Consider the following 18,779-nt stretch of genomic DNA (forward strand, 5'->3'; position numbering starts at 1 on the left):
AGTGGCCTGCCTCCCAACTTCCTGCCTCCCGAGTGTATTCACTTCCGGCGTGTGTTCCGCGCCTCTTGATCTCGACTGTTAATGGCGGGTGGTGGCTGCTGAGCGGGACGCAGATAACCGCTGCCCGCCCCGCGGACGTCTCCCCGGGCCCCCGCTTTCTGCACGTCGCCGGCGTCGGAACTGTTCAGCATGTCTGTGGTGCCGCCCAATCGCTCGCAGACGGGCTGGCCCCGGGGGGTCAACCAGTTCGGCAATAAGTACATCCAGCAGACCAAGCCCCTCACCCTGGAGCGCACCATTAACCTGTAAGTACGGCGCGGCCTCGGCCGTTGATGCTCTCCCCGTGCGCGCTCCTCCCTCACGCCGGATGCGGGTTGTCCCTTCCGGGATGCGCGCTTTCTTTCCTAGACCTGTTTCTCGACCCCGACTTGGCAGTTTTCCTATTTTTAAAAGCGAGGTTCGTTTCCCCCTTTCCCTTCATTCAGTCATGGTTAGAACTTGCGTTTGCTTTGAATTCATAATGTGTGTATCTTTACAATCCGTTGCTGGTTGTTTCATCACACATATATTTGTGTTTATTTGAACAACTCAGTTTTGTAGGGTGTACATTTCTTCTACAGTAACTTTTCCAGATTAACCTCTGACATCCTAGGTTTTTTTTTTTTTTTTTTCTTTAAATGTTGGGTAGTGTTCCATCCAGTGGCCACATTTTATTCATTTTCGCGCTGTTTGGTCTACCTTTCTGCATTTGTGTGTCTTGTCTACCAAAGTGCCAACATACAGTATCATTGCAGACTCCCAGTAGACCTAAAATTGCGAGGACACACTCTGTTGTCTGGTTGTACTTTCAGAGGTCAGAGGTACCTTACATGGTGCCCAGACAGCCTGTTTGCAGGCTGTTTTTGTTTTCAACAAACCTTTGTCTTAAGCAGACGATTGCATTTCGGGATCACTCAAACAGAATTTTGTTGTGGCAAGAAATTGAGATTGGGATATAGCTTATAATGTTTGGTACCTCATTCCCTAGTGTGGAGCTGATTCTAATGGGAAAAAATGTCCAGTTTAGACTGGTTATTTGTTTAAAATGTGCAAGACATTGCTGAGAGTGGGGTTTGGGTAAGTCATTTTAGTGACTCACTGTTTCATATTCAAATAAATAAACAAATCTCTCATATTCAAATAAATAAACCATTCCTCCTAAAACTAAATGTGACATGAAGTTGAAAACTTCTTGAGCTCTTGAGAACTGTTCTCAAGAACAACTACTACTATTGTTTTTGACAAAACTGGCACACATACTTCGGTAATGAAATGCAAGGTCTATAAAATGTGGAAATAGTTGACAGTCGTGTCTATGCAAATTTACTTTTGTCTCACAATTCACAGTAGCACTTTAATTTCCTGTCACTTAAGTGCTTATAAGATTCCCATAAAATGGGAGAGGCGAGTGCTCCTTTAAAAAGAATGGAGGAGCACAGGAGTTGTTTGCTAACTGGCAGTGGGCTTGCCTAGTGTGTGGAATGCCCTGGATTCTATCGCCAGCACCTCAAAAAAGTGAAAAATTGGAAGCATGACTTCACTATAGGTCTTATCTAAACTCTCCTTGATTACTGTGTCTGTTCACACCAGCCTTTGGGGAGAGTTGTTGAAATAGATGTACTTTCAGCAGGCGGTTTTGCAGGTTGAGCATGTTACTTTTGCTTCCTGTGTAAATGCAGTGTTGAGAAGTAAAATTGCTGTTCTGTGAACTTGAGTTCACCTGAGGGAGTTACCCATTAAGTAGCAAGTACATCTTTTGTTTCTGCAGTCCATTCCCATTCAGGAAACACTGGATGGGTCCCCTTGTACCACCCTGTGCATGCACATGGCCCGGTGTGTAGATGCACCTCTGCTTTAAGATGCCCACAGTATGATGTGGGGGAGAATATGATCTTTGTGGGCTGCTGCTCAGATTTCACAGCTAGAAATTGGAACATTTCGTTCCGCTGAGATCCTGGGGTGTAGGAGATAGCCCTTACAATAGAAATGTGTTGTGGCTAGTCTCAGTTCTTTCTAATGTCGGTTGGGGAAACCAAACTTTAACACATGTAATGCATTGTACAGTACATAAAACTGTGTGTAGTAACTTCTTCCTAATATTGTTGGTATAAGATTCATTTTTGGATCTACCGCAAAAGTGTTGATAGTCTTTAAAGTCCCCTGAGAATTGCGTGTTTTTATTATTTTAGAGCTACTTTATGTTTAGAATTTGACTTCTGGAATTAATCTTTTCTTTTTGGCTACCTTGATTTCCCTTCTCAAGAACAACTGAAGAGAGTATGTAGTTAGTTGTCTATTACCGTCAAGAGGGTTTTTTGGTTTGGTTTGGTTTCTGTGTGTGTGTGTGCATGTTGCACATGTGTGCTATATGCATTCATGCAGATATATATATAGTTGTGTCTGTGGGGTATATGTGTGTGTGTTCACAGCATTTGTGAATGTATGCTGTGCCTGAGTCACAGCATACATGTGGAAGTCGGGACAATCTCAGGAGCCAGTCCACCTTGTTTGAGAATAGGGTCTCATTTGATCTGCACTAGGTTACCTGACTCATAAGCTTCCAGGGATTTTTCTGTCTGCCCTCCAGCTTGCTTTGGGAGTACTGGGCTTTTAGGTGTTCCGACTATAGCCATCTTTGCATGGGTTCTGGAGATTGGACCTCAGATGCAGTTTGCATGTCAGGTGCTTTACACATGAGCATCTCACCAGCCTAGTTTTGTAGTGTTTGCAGGTGTGCCTACGTATGCTATCTCTCCAGCCCCTCCCTTCCCACTTTTTTTTTTTTTTTTTTTTTTTTTTTTTTTTGAGGTGAGAGTCCCTCACTGTCCTTGCACTTGCAGAGTAAGCTAGGCTGATTGGCTGGCTAGTGAACCCCAGAAGTACATTTGTCTTCATCTCCACAGCATTGGGACTACTGTGCTCAGATTGTGTGTGTTGGTTGGTGGGTTTTATTGTTTGCTTTTGGTAGGTTGTAAATGTAGTTCTGGGGGTTTTTCTATCCTCTCCTCTCCCCTTTGCTCCCAGGTAATGACAAAACATTTCAGTGCCCTTTTTATCCTGAATAAAAGGATTTGGTATTCTTATTAACAAGCTGCAGCCACTATGTCATGCAGATTCTGAGCTCTTCTAATTCAGCTAGGCTGCCAATACCCAGCCAAATGGTCTTTTGTGTGAATCTCACCCTAGCTTAGTCTGGTCCATGTGTGTCCTCATGGCCCTGGTTGCGCTCTCCACCTTCTTCCTTCCCTCTCTCCTCTTGAGACCACAGACTGGGATCAGAAGTCCTGCCCTATTCTCTTCTGCCCAGCTGATTGGCAGATCAGCTCTTTTATTAACGCATCAGAGGTAATGGAAAACAGTTTTTACATAACATTGAGACTGAAGATGCTTGGCCATGCCATTGTCAGGACTGTAACCAGGTGTCTGGGCATAGAAATCAGCATCTGAGAAGACAGTGCACAAAACCTCCTCCCACAGTGGGAGCTGGAGATGGAATTTAGGTCCTCATGTTTGCTTGACAAGTACTTTACTGTCTTCCCAGGCCTATATCAAGGGGGTTTTGGTAGATGAAATATTTTGGGATTAGCCATGTTCAGTCAAAATATTCTTACTGGGGGAAAAACTATATTCAGGGGGTTGCAAGGTAGACTGTGTGATACAATGTAAATATGGATTTGATCTTTACTAAGCAAGATGAAGTTTAACACTTTAAGTCACAGTTTGGGTTCTCTTACACAAGGCTCAGAGGGAAAAAGAAAACAGGTCTAAGCCACTGGTAGTACCTGACCTTAATCCCAGCATTGGGGAGGAGAGGCAGGTGGGTCTCAGGGTTAAAGGCCAACCTGATAACCAAGTGAGTTCCAGGTCAGCTCTATGAAAAAACAAGCAGCCAAAAACTGAAGAAGTAAGGTTGATCTAAAAAAGGAACTAGACAATTTTGAGTATTTGTTAACTGGGAGGAAAAGAAAATAATTGGTACCACCAGTGAGGTGGCTCTGTGGATGGGGGTGCTTGCTGCTAACTAAGACTGTTGATGTGAGTTCAGTTCCCCAGAAGCCACAGGTGAAAGGAGAACACAGACACACATTGTAGAACACCATACATATATGTGTACAAACACTCATTTTTAAAGATTAAAAGGCAACTAGAGAGCTGCTGATAGACAGTGGTGGCTCAGCACGTAGGAGAAAACAGATTAGCTGTTAGTACAGGTTGGTTAATAGAAGTTGTAACTAGATTAGTCAGAGGAACCAGGCTGCTACTTCTGGCATCAGTGCCATGAAATGATCTAAAACCAGTATAGATAAACACTTGGCTAAGCATTTCAGGGACCTTAGGGCAGTGCTGTCTGTGACTGAGGAATGGAAGATCTGGGTTCAGGAATCAGGCAGCAGCAGTACTCTGCTCTCTGCTCTCTCATAGGTGCTTACGAAGCTTTGGCTGGTCTGGCACAGTGTAGTTTTGTATGTGTTTGTATGGTTTCTGTATGTGTTGTTTTGAACTGTCCTGGTAAATAAATAAGAGCATTGGTTCTCATGCTAATGTTTGTATTTGGCTCACAGGTACCCACTTACCAATTATACTTTTGGTACAAAGGAGCCCCTCTATGAGAAGGACAGCTCTGTTGCAGCCAGATTTCAGCGCATGAGGGAGGAATTTGATAAGATTGGGATGAGAAGGACTGTAGAAGGGGTTCTGATTGTGCATGAACACCGCCTGCCCCACGTGTTACTGCTACAGTTGGGGACAACTTTCTTCAAATTGTAAGTAGTGTTGGAAATAACAGCAAGACAATGTATAAAAAATGACTGTTTTAATGCAGCTTAAAATACAAGTTTAACCTTTATTTATTTAAACCAGTACCATGAATGAGTCTTTGAAGAAAAGTCATTATTTTTCTCTAGTACAATGCTTATTTCCTTTCCATAGAGCTACATTAGGCCAAACTCAATTTCTCTAAGTGATGGGAATGTTACTGAATTCAGTTGTTTTCATGTAGCTTAATCACTTGAGCTTATGACTCTAAATATTTCCTTGCCCACTGGTCAGATTGTGCCAAAAAGAAAGGCCTTGCCGGGCAGTGGTGGTGCACACCTTTAATCTCAGCACTCGGGAGGCAGAGGCAGGCGGATTTCTGAGTTCCAGGACAGCCAGGGCTACACAGAGAAACCCTGTCTCGAAAAACAAACAAACAAACAAACAAGAAAGAAAGGCCTCAAAACTAAATTGATAGTCTTGAAAAATGTCCCATTCGGGACTAGAGAGATGGCTCAGTGGTTAAGAGCACTGACTGCTCTTCCGAAGGTCCTCAGTTGAATTCCCAGCAACCACATGGTGGCTCACAACTGTATGTACAGCTACAGTGTGTGTACTCATATACATAAAATAAATAAATAATTCTTAAAAAAAATAAAAGAAAATGTCCTCATTCTTCAGATCTAAGAATGTAGTCTGTTCTCTGGGTATTTGTTTGCTAAACTCCATTAAATCTAGCTTTCCTTTGAGGAGGCTGACGTGGATTGTTGGCCAGTGATTGTGCTCATGATATATACACTAGTTTTGCTGTTTAAACTTAGGATTGTATACAGTGGTCTGGTACTTAACGTTATAGATTCAACTTCCCAGCATACCCTCCACCTTTGGCCTTGTTTTGATTGCTTATCAGATGTCCCTGGAATGTGTCTTCTCAGTTACCTGATTGAAGTGATGATTATTGTGTTCTTGCTGTTATCCCCAAATTGTATGCAATTGTAACGTGAACTTGTTAACTTTTACAGACCTGGTGGGGAACTTAACCCAGGAGAAGATGAAGTTGAAGGACTAAAACGCTTAATGACAGAGGTATTTTTCTGTTCAACCACTTTGACAGTTTTATTGCCCAGCTGAATACTACCTTCTTAATAAATAATCAAATCCTCATGTGTCTTGTAGAAATAAACTTAATTTGAGCAGTTTTTAGTCAGTAAGTAGAACTTAAATCTGAATTAGTATAAATTGTCTTCTGGAAAATAAATATGTCTGAAATCTTAAGCTAAGATCAAAGGATTCTCTTGTTCAAGACCATTTAGGTTACATAGTGAGTTCTAGGCCAGCTGGGCTACACAGAGTGAGACCCAATTGCTAAATAAACTAAAATAAAACAAAAATGTCGATGAAACAATAATGTTCAGTTGCTGTTTGGTAGAGGTTTCCGAGGAAACCTGCTCACTTTTCCTCTGGTTCTTCTGAAAACCACCAAAACGTCAGGAGAAAGGTCATTTTTTAAAAAAGGTATAAAATTCAGTAGTTTTTGGAATGCAAAATGAGACCTTAACAAAAAGATGAAGTCATAACTAAGCGAGAACCAGAAGGCTGTGGGGCACACCACAGCAGACTCAGCAGAAATGGAGCGCAGCAGGATGTCCATCAGAAATGCAGCAGAGAAGAACAGAGAGCCTGACGGATTGCCCACGCTAGCTTCCAGGGCCAGTGAGCCCATGCGTCAGCTGGATTGGTTGACTCTATAAAGGTTATATTGATCTATATTGTTTTTCCCATTCTGTCCAGTTGTGCCAGGACTGACTATTGACTGAGTCAGTGGGCACTAAGTCAGCTAACATTTAGCAGTAAAATGTTTAAGAGATGGGGAGAATATCTGAAAACTTAGATCCTGACTAGTAAGCAGTGTAGGAGTCACGCTGTGAAGTAGGACTGAGAGCAGCCGTCAGTGTGGAACAGAACAGTACTGTTCCTAGCTGAGAGCTGGTACTGGGCAGAAGACTGAAGATTTCTGCTCTGCAGAGTGACCAGTCCAAGAAAAGTAGGTGATTTTGAAGTCTTACGAGGGGGCATAGCCTTGTCAGAACTCCTGCACCTAATGAGCAGATAGAGCATTGGCTTGTGAAGAGAGCTTTTTACGAAAATACAGTCTTAAAAAATCAAAAGGAATTCAGCCAAAATGGAAGCTAAATGAGTCACAAAAATCATGATTCTCTCAGAGTAATAGCGCAAGTGCTGTATCTGTGAATGGAGGGGCCGCTTAGAAGACTTTAGCAGGGCAGGCGGGATGGCTCGGTTAATAAAGGTGCTTGTCACCAAGCTTGACGGCCTGGGCTCCATCTCCAGAGCCCGGCTGCGGGGGAGGAGCTGGAGTCCTCAGAGTTGTATGTCCTCTGATCGCTACACGCACTGTAAAGCAACTGTGGGGAAATAGTTATTTTAACTCTTGCAGAAATTTCAAAACTGTACTGTGTCTTATACCAACTCTCAGGAGACAATAGAGAAAGTTTGCTTTCCAGATGAAGGAATAAGGCAGGAATAATATAATAATGAGACCATGAATGTGCAGTGCTGTAGGAGACCGGCCAAAGAAGGCCTTGTGCTCAGCTATGAACTGGGCTTTTGCCAGAGCAGAATAGACTGATAGAGGAAAAGGAAGACGGGTAATGGTCGCTGTTTGAGCTGAAAACTGATCTGAGCTCTCAGATAGTGTGGGAATAAAAACATTACCTCAGATAAGTAATCATTGTTCATATTAGCAGTGAATCATATTGATAACATGACCCTTTCATATGATTTGGTATCCTATTAGAATGGCATTTTACTTCTATTATCTTCCATGCCAGAATCTCTGTGTCACTGAGAAATACTACTCAAAAATCCTAACTAGCATTTCTCAAATCTGTCAAGATCATCAAACTAACATAACTGTCACTGTCCAGAGCAGCCTCGGGGAAACTGATGACATAAGTATCGTATCTTAAATGGGATCCTGGGCCTGAAAAGGGACATTAGGTGCAGAAATTAAAGATTCCCAACAACTGTCTGGGTTTCTTTAGTATGGTATTGATTCATTGATTTAACAGATGTGTTATAAGATCGTCAGAGTCGGGGAAAGGTGCAGGCATCATGGCAATGCCCGGCCTGTCCTAATATTCAAAGGCAGCTGGAAAAAAGAAATACTGGTCAACATAGAGACAAATACTGGGCAAAACAACTGAACCCAGAAGGGAATTCTCAGGTGTGTGTATTCATTACTTACTATATTACTTTGCACAGATACTTGGTCGTCAAGATGGAGTCCTGCAAGACTGGGTCATTGATGACTGCATTGGGAACTGGTGGAGACCAAATTTTGAACCTCCTCAGGTCAGTCAGTATTTAGTTATGTTCACCAGGCATTTGGTAAAGCAGAAAACTCACTAATTCAAGACATTTAAAGAGTGACTAAGGGCTAGTAAGGTGGCTCAGTGGGTTTGCTACCAAGCCTCATGACCCGAGTTTGATCTCTGGAACTCACATGGTAGAAGGATAGGACACTGTTGTGGCATCTACACACACACACAAAGTGAAAACTTTTTTTAAAGATGTATTTATTTTTATGTATATGTGTGTTTTGCCTGAATGTATGTATCCTGTGGAAGCCAGAGAGGATGTCGGATCTCGAGGTTGGAGTCACATATGGTAGCAAGCTGCCATTTGGATGCTAGGAATTGAACCTGGGCCCTCTGAAAGAGCAGCCAGTGAGTGACTCTAACTGCTGAGCCATCTCTTCAATTACCCCACCACCACCTTTTTTTAAAAAGAAATATTAGAAGTCTTTTTGTTTTTGTTTGTCTTGTGGTCAGTGGTAGTTTGCCTGCATGTTTGTCTGTGTAGGTGTCAGATCCTCTGAAACTATAGTTACAGACAGTTGTGAGCTGCTTTGGGGGTGCTGGGAATTGAACCGAGGTCTTTTGGAAGAACAGCCAGTGTTCTTAACTGCTGAGCCATTTCTCCAGCTCCATAAGTGGAAATTTTTTAAATAAAAAATGAAAAGATAATCAGAGTAGACCTCAGCTTCCCATTTCTTATTCTCATTTCTTAATTTTGATTTAAAAACCATTTTTAAGACCAAACAGCTTTTTTCTTTCTTGTGTATGAGTGTGTGTCTGTATATATATATATATGTCTGATGCCTGGGGAGTCGGAAGGAGGAAGTGGGTCCCAGGAAGTATAGTTAAGATGGTTGTTAGTTACCACGGGTGCTGAAAATGGGACCCTCTCTCTCTTAAGGTTTTATTGATGTGAAGAGTCACCGTGACCAAGGCAACTCTTATAAGGACAACATTTAATTAAGGCTGGCATATAGGTTTAGAGGTTCAGTCCATTATTGCCAAGGTAGGAACATGGCAGCATCCAGGCAGGCATGGTGCAAGAGGAGCTGAGAGTTCTGCATCTTCATCTGAAGGCTGCTAGCAGAGTACTACCCAAGCATCTAGGACTAGGATATTAAAGCCCACGCCCACAGTGACACACCCACTCTTAACAAGACCATACCTCCTAATAGTGCCACTCTCTGGTCCCCATAGGTTTGTTCAAACATATGAGTCCATGGGAGCCATACCTAAACATAGCCACTCCCTGACCTAACCTAAGAATATACAAACCACCACACTTCCCCTCAAACACAAAAGAAACAAGTAGAAATGTTTAAAATTTTAAAAAGATCAAAGTGGACCTTGACTTTTAATTTTGTTTTCTTGAGTCTTTAATTTAGATTTAGAAAACATTACAAAGCCAAGCGGAGTTTCCTTCTTCTCTTCTAGTTTTGTCTTATGTATTCATGTATATGTATGTATATGTGTGTCAATGTATGTATGTATGTATGTATGTGATGTATATCGAATGTAATAGATAGCCAAGTCTGGACATGAACTATTCTTCCTCTCTCTCCAAAGCATTGGGATTATACTATGCCAAGACAGTAAACCACAGATTCAGAATGATTCTGTTGTTTTGTTTCCCTTTTGATGTGTTAACAATTGAACCACTTCTTATGTATGCAGGGCTAATTCCAGCCCACCCTGCTTCTTTCAAGAGAAAAAATTTAAAATATGTAGAAGTAGAATTTATAGTAAGTAAAATTCACCTTTAACAATAAATTCATGGTGAAGTGTTTTTTGTTGTTGTTTGTTTGTTTTTTTGAGACAGAGTTTCTCTGTAGCCCTGGCTGTCCTGGAACTCACTCTGTAGACCAGACTGTCCACTAACTCAGAAATCTGCCTATCTCTGCCTCCCAAATGCTGGGATTAGCACCAGCACTGCCTGGCTTTTATAATTAATATATATATATTTTTCTAATGTATATGAGTACTCTGTCTTCATGCACACCAGAAGAAGGCATTAGATCCCATTACAGATGGTTGTGAGCCACCATGTGGCTGCTGAGAATTGAACTCAGGACCTCTGGAAGAGCAGCCAGTAGTCTTAACCGCTGAGCCATCTCTCCAACCCAGATGAAGTATTTTTCATTCCCTCCCTCTTACTGCTGCTTCATCTTCCTGTTTTCCCCATGGACTGTTTGAAGCAAATCCTAGGTATTGTTTCAGTTGTAAATATTTTAGTGTGAATTGTAAAGGATAAAGATTTTATTTTATAAAGCATTGGCAATGGAGACTAGAAAGATGGTTTAGTAGAGGGCCAGCATTCCATTTCCAGATATATATTGGGTGGTTCATAACCACCTCTAACTCCAGCCTCAGGGATCTGATAGCTCTCCCTCTGTGGGTGCCTGCACCCATATGTTTAGACACACATGTACACACATAATTAAAGGCTGAATTAAACCCTTTCCTCCCCAACTTGCTTTCTGGTCGCAGTGTTTCGTTCCAGCAATAGAAACCCTGACTAAGACAGTTGATTTTCATAACATTAGTGTTAACAGGTAATTCATTGTTGATAACTTCCTAGAGTCATGAAGTCTCTGGAGATGTGTTTTTCTTTTTTAACACAGAAAACCTGAACCTCATCAACTACTTGGTCACTCTGGAGTATAGAGTTCTAGAGGAACTAGTAGATGCTTCTTTTCCTTTCCTACGTCTTCAGAAGAATGCATTCATCCCTCAAAGATACATGATGGAGTGAAAAAGGCAGATGTGGATACAGATTGAGAAGTGAGATAGGAAGTAGCAAAGTATAGGGAGAGGGGAACCAGAAGCAGCAGTCGCATGGTGGTGCATCCCTTTAACCTCAGTATTCTGGAGGTAGAGGCAGAAGGAGTTCCTGCCCAATCTTAGCTACATAGTGAGACCTGTCTCAACAACATCAGAGCAAAACCAACCCCCCCTCCCCCCAGAATAGTATTGACCTTACTATAACCATGAACAGCTAGAGCAATATTGCTAAGAGCTGTCAAGCAACCATAGTGAATGCCCCTCTGAATTGTCTGTCAGGAAAATGGAAACCCAGGGACTGCTGCCTCCCCTTTGGCAAGACTTGAATGAATTTCTCTACAGTTTCATGAGTTGAGAAACTTTGCAGACTCCAGAAAGGCTTGGCCTACCCTAACATCTGAGGGAGAGTGATTCTCAGGTGGGCTATGAACGCCTCATTACAATGTTAGTATGACTGTGGACTTAATACATTTAAGGTATTTAAGTCCACTATAATGACCAATAATGTTACTGATGCTCAGATATTCATATTTTGGCTAGTATCTTAACGTTGGGTCTTAAGTCTTTTGGACAGATCAAAAGCCCTATTATTGGAGAGCTTCTTTTCTTTTCATAACAGTATGTTCCAGGTCAAGTGTTACATAATATTGGCCAGGCAAAAGATGTTCTGTCCTCTCCTGACTGTCTGTGTAGCTGGGGACAAGTGCACAGGGCTCTGTGGGCACTGGTATTCCTGAGCATTGCCACAACACATCTGTGACCTGGCTTTAAGAAGCAAGGTAAGCGTACTGACTGCTCTTCTGAAGGTCCTGAGTTCAAATCCCAGCAACCACGTGGTGGCTCACACACCACCCATAATGAGATCTGATGCCCTCTTCTGGTGCATCTGAAGTCAGCTACAGTGTACTTACGTATAATAATAAATAAATCTTTGGTCTGGAGCAAGCAGGGACTGAGTGAGAGCGGAGTTGGACAGACTGGAGCGAGCAGAGGTCCTAAAAGTTCAATTCCCAACAACCACATGAAGGCTTACAACCATCTGTACAGCTACAGTGTACTCATATACATAATAAATAAATAAATCTTTGAAAAAAAAAAAAAGCAAAGTTTCTCCATACACAAAATGGTGAAGTTGTTATTTCAAAGATATGTGCAACAATTCTTCTAAACAGGCTTTGGTTTCTTGGCCATTCCTTGACCTAATTGGAAGGAAAGCGCTCAGCGATAACTCAGAAGTCTTCCAGGCTGTTTGCTGAGTACCCTCCTTTTATCTCCTTTACTATACGGCTCCGTGGTATTCCTTTTCTTCACTGAACTGTAAGATTGGCCTTGGAAGTATAGATATCAGTAAAGTGCTGTGTGTTTATTTGGCTTTAGCCAACTTGCCTGTTTTCATTGGGTGTCACCGTGAAAAGGTATATCATTACTTCCTTGTCTCTGTCTTTTCATATGAACCTCACCAGCGTAGCTGTTCAGAGCAGAACTGGAGAGTAGCCTTTTTGAAAGGGGAAGCAGCAAATGAAAGGAAATTATTCTGTGTGGCTGTGATTTGTTGAATGTGACCCACAGGTGTTTTTCAAGTGTGATTTGAACTACCTCTCGACTCCCTGTCCCTTCACTGTTAATCTGGTTTTCAGATAGACCACCAAAACCTGGGAGAATTACACGAGCTCATTTGTACTTTAGGGGTAGTGCTGGTGTGTGATTGTCCTAACGTGAGTGCGTTGGGTGCCAGTGAGGAAGAGAGAACAGGGAGTAAGTAGTAGGCTTTTGTATTGAGTAAAGATCGGATAGATGAGTTGCAGTATGGCTTCACTAAACTGAGCGGTCTTGCAAAGGTACTAGCTTCTTCTTTTGTTTTTTTAATAATTGTTTTCATTTTATGTGCATTGGTGTTTTGCCTGCAAGTATGTTTTTGTGAGGGTGTTAGATCCTGGAGTTAGAGACAATGTGTGCTGCCATGTGGATGCTGGGAACTGAACCCGGTCATGTAGAAAGAGCTCTTAACTGCTCAGCCATCTCTCCAGCCCCAGGTACTAGCTTCAAAAGTTTCTACATAAAGTGAGTCTGATAATTATACCCCATTTCCCAATATATCAGATTGCTCTCAAGCAGTAGTTTCTCTAGTTCTTTTTGTCCTTTTAATTTTTCTAAATATTTTCTCTATTTTACCCAGCAGTTATACTGCCCAGTTGCCAGATTTCCACTTGACTGTTGTACGTAAACAGCCGATGGGTTTACTATTTATTACATGTGTGTAAAGGCCCTTACTGTAGCTGTTAGGTAGGTCCATTAAAGAGAAGCAAGACAGAAGCATACCCCATACCAGCAGTGTACTAGGAAGTGTACATGTAGAGAGGCCATCAGATAAGCGTTACAGTGAGACTGGGTTAGCTTATGAGGGTAGTTGAGCTTTGTGTCTGTAATTGGAAGAACTTGATAGTTATTAACACATGAGGTGTTAAGAATAGCGATGCTTGAAACCTACAAGTTACTCTCATCTTCTGTTTTAGTATCCGTATATTCCTGCACATATAACAAAACCCAAGGAACATAAGAAGTTGTTTCTGGTTCAGCTTCAAGAGAAAGGTAAGATACTTATCTGGAAGGCAGCCGTCTAAAGGCTCTTGTAAGTGTGGTCTCTGAGGTTGTCCGCTTGTCTCCTCCAGGTTTCTTGAGTAGCTTTAGGTTCACTGTAAGACAGAAACACATCATACTTCTGCAGAAGGCCTCGAGATTGTCCTTTAAGAGTCTTTAGACCTGCTATGTTTCAACAAGTAACAGTTCTCCCAACCTCCCATTCCTATGCCCCCACCTCAAGAACAAAGAACCAAGCTCCACGATCTCATGTAACCTCCACTGGCCCCGAATGCCCCATCCTAATGCCTCTGCTTCTCAAGAGCTGGGATTCCAGGCTTTCACTATTACCCAGGCTCTTGCTCTGTAGTCCGAGCTCACCTACAAGTGTGTGTGCTCTCGTGCGTATGTGCATATGGGTGCCGGTGTGGGAACTAAACTCCAGTCCTCTGGAAGAATAGCAATTGCTCTTAGCTGCTGGGTTGTTTTCAGCCTGCTTATCCGCTTCTCCCTCCTTGGCTGTGAGTGTCCTTAGGAATGTTCTCATTCCAGCAGCTCACCAATTAGGTCACACTGGCTGGCCACCTGTCTCTGCTTTTACCAGCACCAGGATTACAAGTATACATTATATGGGTTTGGGGGCTTGAACTCTGTTCCTCGTGCTTAGAAATCTTGATCCCCCTGTTTCAGCCTCTTGAGTGCTGGAACTGCTACAATGCCTGGCTCCATTTCTTACAGAAGTTTTATAGGAGAATTAAAAATTAAGTTATAAACCCAAGGCAATTTTCAATTTGCTTTTTTAAGTTGTTTATGGTATTTCTTTCTTGAGAGGATGTTTCAAATATATGTTTAATCTCTAGCTGACACAGACAACCCAAAGTGAGTAATGAGAATTATCTTTTTCCTGAAAAGTTTTTCTCAAGCCGGGCAGTGGTGGCGCACGCCTTTAATCCCAGCACTCGGGAGGCAGAGGCAGGCAGATTTCTGAGTTCGAGGCCAGCCTGGTCTACAGAGTGAGTTCCAGGACAGCCAGGGCTACACAGAGAAACCCTGTCTCGAAAAACAAACAACAACCACAGGGCTGAGGGGATTGAGGAAAGGATCCTGCTGCTGCCCTCCAGCCTCCAGCCTCTGTCCTGCACGTGTACCTACACACAGCAAAGCTTTTCGCAAATGTAAAACTGTTGATTAATTGCAAAGTGGGAGTAAAAATTATATGAAAGATTAAGGAAATTGAATACTGTTTTTGTTTTGTAGCCTTGTTTGCAGTCCCTAAAAATTACAAGCTGGTAGCTGCACCATTGTTTGAGCTGTATGACAACGCACCGGGGTATGGACCCATCATTTCTAGTCTTCCTCAGCTGCTGAGCAGGTATGCAGAGTTGAACTATGTAAGACGTCAAATAAAGACACCTGGAGCCACTTGAGAAGTGATAGTGCACAAACTTTAAGGCTTAAGGAAAATAAAGACAGTTGATATATTTTTACATTGTATGTAATCACTAGATTAAAATATGCTTAAAAGTACCGGAAGAGTCAAATTATGGCATGATGTTCTGACATGTAACTGTTCTTTCTCAGATCCGGTGTCTTCTATAGTTTGCAGTCTATTCAAAGAAGAGATGGTACAACAGTCAATATTTAAAATACAAAGTAGTGGTCTATATAAAAGTAGGGACAATCACCAGGCATAGTAGTGCACTCCTTCAATCCCAGCACTCACTCGGGAAGCAGAGGCAGGTGCGTCTCTGAGAGTTTGAACTGGTCTGCAGAGCAAGTCCAGGATAGCCAGGGCATCTTACACAGAGAGACTCTGTCTCAAAAAAAAAAAGACGGGGTAGCAGGGGGGATACTCAGATCTTTTAGTGTAATTTATTCTTTTTCTTTTTTGGAACATACTGCACTTAGATCTGAATTGGCCAAATGGTATGTAGCCCTATAGTTTTATATGGAGTCTGAACTTTTAGGTAAATAGGATTTAAAAAAAAAACCAAAAACAAAAAACAAACAAAAAAACCATAACAGGGTCTCTCTACATAGCCCTGGCTATCCTGGAACTCATTATGTAGACCAGGCTGGCTGAGAAACCAGAGATCTTCCTGTCTCTTCTTGGGAGTGCTGAGATCAAAAGTGTACACCACATGCCCCATTTGAGTATGTATTTTCTACATTTACTTTTAGTTTAGTTTCTTAATGCCAACCATAGATAAGAACCGCAGATAAAACAGTTTATTATGAAGTCAGGCATGGTTGCTGTACTGTGAGTTCACAGCCATCCTGCTCTGCACAATAAGTTGTAGGCTAACCAGGGCTATGGCTGTGGGCTAGCCAGGGCTATGGCTGTAGGCTAACCAGGGCTATGGCTGTAGGCTAGCCAGGGTTTCCTGTGTCAAACAGCAAAAGAACAGAATATGGACTGTGTGCTGAGAGATGGTTTAGTAGCTAAGAGTGTGGGGTGCTTTTGCAGTGGATCTGAGTTTAGTTCCCAGCACTCATTGGGCAGCTTCACAGCTGCCTGATACCTCTGGCACCTGTGCTCACATGTTGTGCACATGAACACTTGCACTCCTGTGCTTGTGTTCTCTCCTTTGTGTGGGTGTGTGACTGACAAAGTCTTTTGGCTTGTGCAGTCAGTATTTGGATTTAAATCTTAATTTTTTATGATTTACTTTTATGTACATTGGTGTGTTGCTGCATGTATGTCTGCATGAGGGTGTCAAATCCCTGGAACTCGAGTTACAGAGAGTTGTGAGCTGTTTTGTGGGTGCTGAGAATGAACCTGGTCCTCTGAAGAGCAGCCCGTGCTCTTAACCCCATCCCTCTGGCTCCTTTCAGTACTTGCTAGTAGTATAACTTGTAACAAACTCTTAATACTTATTTGCCGTAAATTTCATATGCAAATGAGAATGGTAGTTTCTTCGTAGGACTCTAGTCAGAGAGCACATACAAAGTGCTTAGAACATAGTACTTCGAAGTACTTACTACATGTTAGCCATGATACTTACTGCTTCTGTGGAAGCTTGGTGACTGGCCTTTTTACTGCGTCACTAATCATCCTTCAGCTCTTGCTCTTCTACTTTGGCCTCTTGCTGTGTGAACACATGTGCACAGAGCAAAGGACATGTAAGAGCTTTTTATGCCTTCAAGGAACTTTGTAATTCATAATCAACCAAATTTTCACTCTTGATGTGCCTCAGGGTAAGTACTCAGCTGCTTCTGCAGCGGGACCAGTGAGGTCGACGTTCATTGTTGTATAGAAATGTTTAACATGTCGGAAGGGGAGAGATGGCCAGGCGAAGGTGAAAACTATAACTAATACTGTTTTTAATAAAAGTTTTCTGTTTTTTAAAATGCAGGTTCAATTTTATATACAACTGAATTCCTGTATGCAGAAGTAAAAGAAGCCGTCTCTATGAGCACAGCTTACACGTGTAGAAGAGTAACTGTAGAACAAGTTTTGGTTTTCTCTTGTTCCCTAAATAGCCACCACCTTCCTGTTTGAAGAGTAAAATGAATATGACCGTGATAGTGGTGGAAACATGTGGCAGTGTTCATTAGCTTTTGGTTCTACTCATACTTTTTTTTTGTACATTAAAGAAAGTGAATTTCTTATTTGTATTTTTTTTTTAAGTTTCTCATTAAACTCTGAAAAGTCTTAGAGCTGAGGATCCTTTTTTCCCTGCTTTAGACTGGGGAATGTTAAAACATGATCATGGATGAGATAAGGTGAGATTGTGGGCCCTTTGCTCCAGTAGTGTTGGAAGCATATGGTCCTAGGCTGTTACAGGTGTTTGTAATGAGGACTTTCCTTTACTCTGGGGAACTAAATTTATCTGATTAAGTCCAAGGTACAGTGTGTACCAAACTACACTCTGTTACAAAGAATTCCCAATATATTACCTGACGAGTATATTTTATAAAACTCTCTAGGCCTTACTTCACAAGTCAAGACATTAAACATTTGGGAGTACATTAAAAATAGGTAAGCTGAAAATCATTGGAATTGGTGTAAAAAGAAGTCCATCTAGAACTCATTGCAGTATTTTCATGTAATGGCATAGTGATTGTTTGCACTGCTGTGGATTGCTTCTTACTGAGTGAGCCATGACAAAATTACATGAGTTTTTAAACTCTCAAATTATAGAGTTACAGTGAGGTGTTGTATACATAATGATAAACATGATTTTAGTAAGCAGCAAAGCTTTTCAAAAGTATTTTAGAGTAGGCTGGGTATGGCGGTACATACGTTTAACCCCGGGACCTGGGTGCCTAATGCTGGGGGATCCAGAATCCCAGTATAGCTGAGATACTTAGCAAGTCCCTACCTCAAAAATAATAGAAACAAAGGAATAGTCTGAATCAACTGGATTCTAGAGGTCAAGAAAGGTTTTGTCAGCCCAAAGAAAACAGCAACTTTAAATTTCTAGTACACTGCCTGCATGGTTAGTATGAAATTATAGGAGTAAAGTTTCAGGACAAAGATGGTCGAGAGTGGAGGCACACATCTTTGATCACAGCACTCCAGAGGCGAAGGCAAGCAGATCTCTTGAGTTCCAGGCCAGCTATGGGGACATGGTGAGACCCCTATCTCAACAAAGTTTTAAGACTGGAGAGGCTTTTGCATGGGACTTGGACTTGGTTCTAAGCACACACTTGGTGGCTCACAGCCATCTGTAATTCCAGTTACATGGATCTGACACGGCTGACCTCGGGCACCAGACATGCATGTGGTACATACACTTACATGAAGACAAAACACTCATAAAAATAATGGGTAAAGGACTTGGCTGATTGTGTCATTGCGGCCACCATAGTTGCTTTATTGCGGACTTGTTGGCTGTAGGCTTAATGTAGTGAAGGAAAAGTTACAAAAGGTAGCCAGTTTAACATTTGTAATAGGCAGAAATTAGCTTGATTAGTTCTCACACTTTTATGCTGTCTTGACAGTTGGGCCAAGTGTGGCTGAGGAATTAAACTCATTCAAGTTTATTTAGAGTCATCTGCAATGTCTAACCATGCCCATGATTGGTAAACACTAGTCTTCGTATCCAAGAGTGACAACTGTTGTCCTCTTGAAAGCCACTAGTTCTCCTCCAGGGGCCAGCAGTTTTGCCCCAGTAGTTTATGTAACATGGGCTTATTAAGAGTCCAGCTAGCCGAGTGGTGGCGCACGCCTTTAATCCCAGCACTCAGGAGGCAGAGGCAGGCGGATTTCTGAGTTCGAGGCCATCCTGGTCTACAGAGTGAGCT

General features: G+C 42.0%; 1 protein-coding gene across 1 annotated transcript; it reads left to right on the forward strand.

The window, feature by feature from the left end:
- Positions 1 to 47: 47 nt before the first annotated feature.
- Nudt21 (nudix hydrolase 21) lies at positions 48 to 17,143 on the forward strand. Its single transcript, XM_021169724.3, has 7 exons — positions 48 to 305; positions 4,602 to 4,802; positions 5,817 to 5,880; positions 8,077 to 8,166; positions 13,466 to 13,541; positions 14,787 to 14,901; positions 16,886 to 17,143. The coding sequence occupies exons 1-7, from the start codon at positions 190 to 192 to the stop codon at positions 16,905 to 16,907; spliced, it is 684 nt and encodes a 227-aa protein (XP_021025383.1). The 5' UTR covers positions 48 to 189; the 3' UTR covers positions 16,908 to 17,143.
- Positions 17,144 to 18,779: the final 1,636 nt, after the last annotated feature.

Source organism: Mus caroli, unplaced genomic scaffold, assembly GCF_978045245.1.
Source record: "Mus caroli unplaced genomic scaffold, Mus_caroli_1 scaffold_10, whole genome shotgun sequence".
Lineage (NCBI taxonomy): Eukaryota > Metazoa > Chordata > Mammalia > Rodentia > Muridae > Mus > Mus caroli.